The 9,074-nt window shown below is 49.1% G+C and overlaps 1 protein-coding gene across 5 annotated transcripts in view; it reads right to left on the bottom strand.

Annotated features, from left to right (window-relative positions):
• Positions 1–2,595: 2,595 nt before the first annotated feature.
• Ogdh (oxoglutarate dehydrogenase) overlaps positions 2,596–9,074 on the bottom strand; it is a 72,504-nt gene continuing 66,025 nt past the window's right edge. For all 5 annotated transcript variants that reach the window (XM_090332505.1, XM_090332507.1, XM_090332503.1 and 2 more), the window contains 4 exons: positions 8,803–8,875; positions 3,995–4,158; positions 3,720–3,874; positions 2,596–3,625 (listed from right to left, as the gene is read on the bottom strand). In XM_090332505.1, the coding sequence (XP_090188631.1) occupies positions 3,505–3,625; positions 3,720–3,874; positions 3,995–4,158; positions 8,803–8,875 (513 nt within the window). In that variant the 3' untranslated portion in view covers positions 2,596–3,504. The remainder of the gene's footprint in view (positions 3,626–3,719; positions 3,875–3,994; positions 4,159–8,802; positions 8,876–9,074) is intronic.

The raw sequence follows: 9,074 nt of genomic DNA, 5'->3' as shown, positions 1-9,074 counted from the left end.
CTGTTAGAAGTCCCAACCGAATACAGCACACCATTCATGTTCAGGGAAAGAAAGGTTTAATGTCAGAGAGGCTAACCTGATGCTTGGGAGTTCAGCAACTGCTGTGAAGCTAAGGGGGTAATTATAGGGAGTGGACCTGTAGGAATGAGGTAAGGAGTAGACCCACAGGAATGGGGAAGTGGGAGTGTGTTGTGTACAGGAAATTGATGTGTGTGTGTGTGTGTGTGTGTGTGTGTGTGTGTGTGTGTGTGTGTGTGTGTGTGTTGATGTTAGTGGGTCAGGGTGACCGAGATGCAGGCATCCTGGTGGAAACTGAACAACCAGGGCTGGCCACACAGGATGACTCCACCACAGCCAACAGAAAGCAGGGAATTCCTCCACCAAACCTCCAGATCAGGTTAGCCCAATTGCCTGAGGAGCACCAGTCACTACTCTTCCTACAAGGGTGTGTGCTGAAGCCATGCTGGGGTCAGATGGTCTGCATGACACATGTATGTGTGATGTGTGGCCTTGTCTTGTCTCCCAGTTACTCTACTTAGTACATCCTTCCATTGCCTAATGTCTGTAGCACTCCCAAAAGTCAAGGACAGCTGAGCAGTGGCTCCTGCCTGTAAATTTTAGCTACTCAGGAGGCTGAGATCTGAGGATAGTGATTCAAAGCCAGCCTGGGCAGGAATGTTTGTGAGACTTAACTCCAATGACCAGAAACCAAAGTGGTAGCCTTGAGCTAAGAAGGTTGGGGACAGCACCTAGGATAAACTCAAAACTCAAACTCCACAACTAACAAAAGGAAAAAAAAAAAAAAGCTGATCTGGGCAGAAAAGTCCAACTAACCAGCAACAAAATTAGAAGAGAAGGTGTGGCTCAATTGAGTGCCAACCTGAATGAAAAAATGGCAAGAGCTTAAGGCCCTGAGTTCAAGCCCCAGTACATACACAGAGTAAATGTCTAACCAGTGACCTTGGCTTATCACTTACACACACACACAAAGTAAATGGTGAACCAGTGAGTTTGGCCTATCACTGAGTACCTAAGACCCTACCAGAACAGTGTGACGTCCTAGGTAGCCACTATATGGGTATTTGCCAACAGAGCAAAGAGCAGGGCCACCATCTTTCTGCTGAAGAGCCACAAAGAACAAGGGCAGCCCACATGAGTGACAAGCCAGGTTCCAGTTCCCAGGGGAGCCAGCACTGCTTCATGGCTTGGAGAGGTTGCTACAGGAAAAAGTAGTCAGTCCCCTACATGGGGGGCCTAGGAAAGAGCATTGTTACAATTGCCAGAGTGAATGTGACTGTGGAACTTGAGTGCCTGGCTGGCTCCCAGTGGGGAAGCCCTTGTGAGCTTTAGAAAACCTGTGCTTCAGAGGACTGTGCTATTGCTCCCTGGAGGGAAGGAGCCTGTGGTCACTAGCAGACACAAGGTTAGAGTCCTCTGCCCTTCCCCCCCACTGCTGGCTTCTGCACACATCCTGCCTGTCTGAGTGTGTAAAAGCTCGGCTCACCAGGCTGAGGCCTGGTGACACGCCTTCCCAACTCCAGGGCAGCTTCAACTAGCTCTCACCCACTGCTCCTCGTGGTGTGGGTGTGTGGTGATTGCAGGCAGATGCACATGAGTGCCCTGCCATTTGTAGTTCTAGGTGGAAGGGCAGGTCTTCCTACCCCAGGACCTGCTCCTCCTGGTACTGGTTGCATCATGTAATGAGAAGACCCTCAAGCCTTGCTATACAGGGGAAGAGGGAAAAAAAAAAAAAAAAAAAGAGAAAGCTCCCAAAGGTGTTAATGGAATGAGCGCTGGCAGGTGTGTAGTTGAGGCCAGCACCTGACTCAATATCAGCTGAGAATAGTAGGCCGCTGGTGCGGGGCACCAGGCTCGTGCTACTGATAGGGTCTCATCTGCAGGCTGGATGAGTTGTTTGGAGGAGCACTAGCCTGTACCTGTCACTAAGACAAGCCCACGAGGATTGGATGCAGAGGCTCATGCCTATAATCCTAGCTACTTGGAAGGCAATAATCTAGGGACTGTGGCTGGAAGCCGGTGCGGCAAGACGTCATCTCAACCAATAAAAATGCTGAGTACTCTGATATAAACCTGCCATCCCGGTTACTCAGGAACTGCAGACTAGGCTGCTGGGGCACAAATGGTAGAACCTATCCAAAAATAAAGCCAGGTGTGGTGGCTCATGTCTGTATAGCTAACTCAGGAGGCAGAGATCTGAGGATCACAGTTCAAATCCAGCCTGGGCACTAAAGTAAGACTCAAGTCCCACAATTGACAAAAGGGCTGGGGTATTGCTCAAGTGGTAGAGTACCTGCCTAGCAAGGGACAAAACCTTGAGTTCAAACCCTAGTACTGCAAAACACAAAACCAAGCTTACAGACTCAAATATGGACGAGCAGAGCACAGAACACCCTTCCTGGTGGAATGGGTTACAAGGACGTGAAGCAGACATTGCATGCAAGCGCAATCTGCTTATGATGATGTGGAGGGGGTAGAAGGCTGCACGGTGCTCCTTGCCTACTGGAGAGGGGGGGCAGGGCCTAGCTGCACCTGTTCTCTGGGAGAGGACAAGCACACAGAGCAACAGCACACAAGTCATGGATAACTTAGTTTATGGGTCAAGCCAATGCAATGCAAAGTTATTTTTTTCTTTTTCTTTTTTATCCAAAATAAATAGATCAGATCTGTCCCTGTGAAGGTCAAAGTGAGGGATGAAGGGTAGCTGGCCCCTTGGCCTCACTACCCTTTTCCTGTTTCGGACCTGCTTTGGCACAGCAAAGAAGATGCATCAAAAGTCTCCATTGCGCTCAATGGAACAGCAGAATGTGGGCAGAGGGCGTGGAAGGGGGGGCTAGAGGAGGTGAGGAGTCAGAAAGAAGGACTACAAGGGACAGCCAGTGCCCCAGTGGTGGAACCCAAGGGAACTTCTGTGCCCTACATGGAGCCTATAGGCTCTGGGGGCTGCCCAGCCCCGGGCAGGATGGGCAGGGAACCCTGACCACACAAACCAGGACCTTCAAATGGCAGCAGAGAAGCCGAGACCTCTCCACTGTTCCTGGCATCCGCTACACTCCCAGCTGAAGCCCACCCTGTCAGCCCCACGAGGCTGCCCCTTGTCCTGGATCTGAGCCTTGTGGGTGACAAGGATGATAGGCACTGAGCAGCCACAAGGCTCTGCTCCTGCCTTGGGGACCACGAGGTGAAGGGCTGTGCCCAGAACTGTCCTTTCCCAAGTCGTCCTGCAGAGGTTCACGCTCCTCGCCCTGCCCCCGTGGCCTCCATGAAAGCTGCTCAGCCTGACCCAAGACAGACAGGCTGGCAGCATCTGGCCTGGAGTGCAACCAAGCAAAGGGGACAAGAGCTTAATTCCTATGAGCAGGGGACAGTGTGCGGCATAGCAAGGGGCAGAAGTGTGGGCAGCGCCGAGGCACTATTCTTTAGTTGAGAAGCAAGGGGCATCGTGGACATAGGGGGAGACCAGGGCCTGAGGAACCCCATGAGCATCTAAGTGAATTTCTTGAAGGCGTTCAGGTCAAAGGCTGTGTCCAGGAAGCGCTGCAGCTCTGTCAGGTGGGTTTTCTTGTTGCCAGTAGCTGGAGCAGCTGCTGGGTCACGGCCAGCATACCTGAGATGGCAAGAGGGAGCGGGGAGGGGGAGGTCAGTGAGTGTGCCAATGGCTTCTGTCCAGTATACCTCCCTGGCAGGAACGGAAGCCTTACCACACGGGCCTGGCGCGGTCAATGGTGGTCCGGAGTCTGGGTTTCACATAGTCGTAGTAGCCTTGGTTCTTGTGCTCTTCCTGGCACCAGGCTAGCTCGGCATTGGAGTACTTCTGAGCTTCCTTCAGCAGGAGGTCGAATGGGAATGGTGACAGCTAGGAGAGCAGGAGTTGGTCAATAGAGGCTGGGCAAGGTAGCGGTTAGTCCTCCAGATACCAGAGGCTAGCAGCCTCAGGAGGAATTCCAGCGCAGGTGGCTACGCCACTGGCCCTTACCTGCTCGATCCTCGTGATGGCCACCTGGTCTTCCATGCCCCTGGCTTTGCGCTCTCGGGTGAGGTCGTAGTACACCTTGCCAGTGCAGAAGAGGAGCCTCTTGACTGTGTCTGGGTTCTGAGCAGCAGGGCCATTTTCTGGAATCACCCGTTGAAAATGGGTTCCTACAAGAGAGTTGCCATGGTTGGCTTGGTTCTCTCAGCCACACTGCTGCTGTGTGTGAACTAGGGATCCACGAGAAACAATTGTGCCATTTGTTGCCCAGGGCATGTGGTTTCTAAGGGTTAGAGCAAGCCCTCCTCTGACTCTGAAGTCTATGGAGTCACTAATGCCAACAGTACTTTTTCTTTTCTTTGGTGTTGGTTCTGGAGCTTGAACTCAAGGCCTAGGCACTGTGGCTCAAGTGGTAGAGTGCCAGCCTTGAGGAAAGCCCAAGGACAGTGCTCAGGCCTGAGTTCAAGCCCTAGGACTGGCAAAACAAACAAACAAAAATCTTCTAGCTGGGCTTAGTGGCTCACAACTGTAATCCTAGCTACTCAGGAGGCTGAGAACTGAGGATCATGATTCAAAGGCAGCCCTCGCACTAAGGACTATGAAACTCTTATCTCCAATTAACCACTAGAAAACTGAAGTGGCGCAGGGTAGGGAGGTAGCCTTGAGCTGAAGAGCTCAGGGACAGCGCCCAGTCCGAGTTCAAGCCCCACGACCCGAGGGAGAATCTTCTAATTGGAGGGCATATATTATATAGGCAGTACTAGGATGGATATCCATAACAATGGGATAATGCCAACTTAAGGGGCTAATACGCTGAAAACTGAAATCTCAACGTAAGTCACAGATGAAAACCATAGAAAGCTGGCACTGATGGCTCGAGCCTGTAATCCTAGCTATGTAGGAGGCTGAGACCTGAGGATCATAGTTCAAAGCCAGTCCCGGCAAGAAAGTTGAGACTTATTTTTGGCCAATCCTGGGGGCTTGAAATGAGGGTCTGGGCACTGTCCTTGGGGTTTTTTTTTCTCAAGGCTAGCACTCTACCACCTGAGCTACAATGTGCCACTTCTGGCTTTTTCTGTGTATGTGCTTCATGCATGCTAGGACGTACTATACCACTAAGCCACATGCCTAGCTCAGGTGTTCATTTTTTTTTCTTTTGTTAGTCCTGGGGCTTGAACTCAGGGCCTGGACATCCCACTCTGCCACTTGAGCCACAGTGCCACTTCCGGCTTTTTCTCTGTATGTATTCCAGGGAATGGAACCCAGGGTTTCATGAATGCTAGGCAAGCATGCTACCACTAGGCCATGCTCTGGGCACAAGATTCTTCTAGTACTACTAGGAAAGAAAAAAGAAAGCCAGTGGCTCACACCTGTAATCCTAGCTACTCTGGAGGTTGAGATCTGAGGATCGAGGTTCAAAGTCAGCCCTGGCACTAAAGTGAGACACTTATCTTCAATGAACCAGCAGAAAACCGGAAGTGGTGCTGTGGTTCCAGGGGTAGGGTGGTAGCCTTGAGCTGCAGAGCTCAGGGACAGCGCCTAGGCTGAGTTCAAGCCCCATGACCCACCAAAAAAAAAAAAAAAAAAGAAACAAAATGACCTCTGTTAATAGGCAATAGGATCCTATATTTAGAAAATTCTAAGCACTGCACTAAAAACCTGTTAGAATTACAAATGCAGCAAAGTAACAGAATGCAAAAATTAGTTGCAACTAGTACTAGCAATGGAAAAGCTGAAATTAAGAAATTGATTTCAAGAGCTGGGTGTGGTGGCTCATGCCTGCATCCCAGGTACTCAGGAGTCTGAGATCTAAGGATCAAGGTTCAAAGCCAGCCCAAGTGCAAAAGACCTGAGACACATCTCCAATTAACTTCTAGAAAACAGGAAGTAGAGCTTGGCTCAAGGATAGGAAGGCAGCCTTGAGCTGAAGAGCTCAGGGACAGTGCCCGGGCCTAGTTCCAGCTTCATTCCCCGCCTCCCCCCCAAAAAAACCCCAAATAAATTGATTTCAAGCTGAGTACCTGTGGCTCACGCCTGTAATCCTAGCAGCTCAGGAGGCTGAGATCTGAGAATTTCAGCTCAAAACTAGCTGGGGCAGTCCTGAAGTAGAAGTGTGGGTCAAATGTAGCTAACCTTGAGGAAAAAAAGGCTCAGCAATCACACGCACGCACGCACACACAACATTAACAACACTGTAGAGCTGGGCACAGTGGCTCATTTCGGTAATCCTAGCTAGTCAGGAGGCTGAGGTCTGAGGATTGTGTTCAAAGCCAGCTTGCAGGGGGGGAAAAAGTCCATGTGAATTTTTTTTTTTTTTTTTGCTTAAGCTCAGGGCCTGAGCACTGTCCTTGGATTTTTCTCAAGGCTAGAGCTCTACCACTTGAGCCTCAGCACCACTTCTGGCTTTTTCTAAGTATGTGGTACCAAGGAATCGAACCTGGGTCTTCGTGCATGCTAGGCAAGCACTCTACCACTAGGCCAAACTCCCAGCCCCCCATGTGAATCTTATCTCCAATTAACCACCAGAAAATGAAGTGGTGATGTGGCTCAGGGGTAGGGCGGTAGCCTTGAGCTAAAGGGCTCAGAGACAGTGCCCAAGCCTAAAGAGTTCAAGCCCCAGGACTCACAAAAAGGGGAAGTGGTGCTGTGGCTCAAGTGGTAGAGTACTAGTCCTTGAGCACAGAGAGATTCAGGGACAGCACGCAGGCCCTGAGCTAAAGCCCCAAACTTTACAAAAAAAAAAGTAAAAATAAAATCACCAGAATCAGGCAAAAACATTCTACCATATCTACTATATTCTACCCCATTCTACTATATCACAAACCCTTAGACATTGAACTCTGGGCCTGGGTGCTGTCTCTGAGCTCCTTTTGCTCAACACTAGCACTCTATCTCTTGAGCCACAGGGCTAATTCCAATTTTTTCTGTGATTAACTGGAGGTAACAGTTGGATACTCAAAAAATGTACATCTGTCTTTATGAAATACAAATGTTCTTTGTGTTTAGACTTGGGTTCCAGCTGAGATCTTTCAGACACTGAGACACACATACACGAGACACACATACACACACACACACACACACATTTCCAAAAACCTGGGAAAAAAAAAATCAGCAACCAAAAAACCCTTAAGGAAGTGGTGCTGTGGCTCAAAGGGTAGGGTGACAGCCCTGAGCTGAAGAGCTCAGGGGTAGTACCCAGGCTGGAGTTCAAGTCCCAAGATTGACTTCCCTCCAATAAAAACCCTCAACACCTAAACCATTTCTGGTCCCAAGTATTTGAGAAAGGTAACAGTCAACTATACTGCATGACTATCCTTAGAAGTAGAATGCTTCTAAATAGGTTGGCTTTGTTGTATGAGTGCATATGCATGTGTCTGCACGTTTGCGTGTATGTAGGAGTCAGTTTAAGGAGTCCTGGAGATGGATGCTCAATAATGTATAAATATTTTAGGATGCTGAACTAAAAAATGGTGAAGACCAGGCTGGGAGTGTAGCTTAGTGGTAGAGTGTTTCCCAAGAATCCCAGGCACAAAACCTTGGGATTTCTCAGTGCCACATATACAGAAAAAGCCAGAAGTGACGCTGTGGCATGATCAGCAGAGTGCTAGCTTTGATCAAAAAGTGTCCAAGGAGGGCTGAGAGGTTAATGTAGTTAGTGGTAGAGTGCTTGCCTAGCATGCATGAAGAACCAAGTTCAATTCCTTGGCATCACATACATAGAAAAAGCCAGAAGTGGTGGTGAGGCTCAAGTGGTATAGCACTAGTCTTGAGAAAGCAGTGCTCTCTCTGTGCTCAGGTACTGAGCCTTAAGTCCCAGGACTGGCAAAAAAAAAAAGAAAAAAAAGAAAAGAAAAGAAAATAGGGCTGGGAATGTGGCTTAGTTGTAGAGTGCTAGGTTGGCATGCATGAACCAAGTCCTGGGTTCAATTCCTCAGTACCACATATACAGAAAAAGCCAGAAGTGGCACTGTGGCTCAAGTGGTAGAGTTCTAGCCTTGAACAAAAAGCAGCTCAGGAACAGTGCCCAGGCCCTCAGTTTAAGTCCCAGGACTGGCAAAAATAAAACAAAAACAAAAAAGGTCAAGATTGGGCTGGGAGTTTGGCCTAGTGGTAGAGTGCTTGTCTAGCATGTATGAAGACCAGGGTTCAAATCCTTGGCTGCTGTTACTACTACTACTGTCCTTGAGAAAGCTCTAGGACAGCACCCAGGCCCTGAGTTTAATCCCCAGGACTGGCAAAAATTAAAGAAAAAGGTAACAATGGTAGATTCTTGTGTTTACACATATACATATACAGGAAAATAAGCCACAAGGGTACCCCAAAAGGAAGACTAAAGAGAGGGTGTGGTGGCTGGGGAAAGTGGGCTTACTGACACAGTCCTGGGGTATCTGGGCAGCATGGCAGTGTCAGGACCAGCTTGTCGCTATGTACATGGACTCAAGCCACAGTGACACTTTACAGCAGTGCAGCTGGCATGATCCTTGGAGGTCCTATCTCCTAGTATCTTTTCTTCCACTCTAAAGCACTTACTCTGTACTTCTCAGCTTGAACGTAAGCTGTCATGTGAGGCCAGCGGTGACCATGGCAATAGCCCCACACTGTAATCTGAAATTCACGGGTCTCTAACATAAGCCTGGAGGCAGTCACAGGCTAAAGGCGATAGTCTTCATACAGGTCTTTTACCCATGACCTACAATTTGGCAAAAGCCATAAGGAGATTCACAATACAAGCCATATAAGCAAGCCTTCAGAGCATCCAAGAAGCCAGGAACTCCCGAGTTCCCAGCAAATGCCCCTCATTCCACACCTACCTGGAAGCATCTCATCAAAGTTGGTTCTGGCCTCAGGGTGGCGCAGGAGGGATTTGGGAGTGAAGATGATCAACTGAAAGACAAAATTTTGTGTGTGTGTGTGTGTGTGTGTGTGTGTGTGCTGGTCTTGGGGCTTGTACCCAGAGCCTATGCACTGTCCTGGAGCTTCTTCTGCTTATGACTAGTGCTGTAACATTTAAGCCACAGCTCCACTTCTGACCTTTTTAGTGGTCAATTGGAAATGAGAGGTTCACACTTTCATGAAGTTTCAA

This window comes from Megascapheus bottae, chromosome 5 (assembly GCF_031878675.1).
Source record: "Megascapheus bottae isolate mThoBot1 chromosome 5, mThoBot2.hap1, whole genome shotgun sequence".
NCBI classification, from domain to species: Eukaryota; Metazoa; Chordata; class Mammalia; order Rodentia; family Geomyidae; genus Megascapheus; species Megascapheus bottae.
This window is presented reverse-complemented; position numbering and strand designations above follow the sequence as displayed.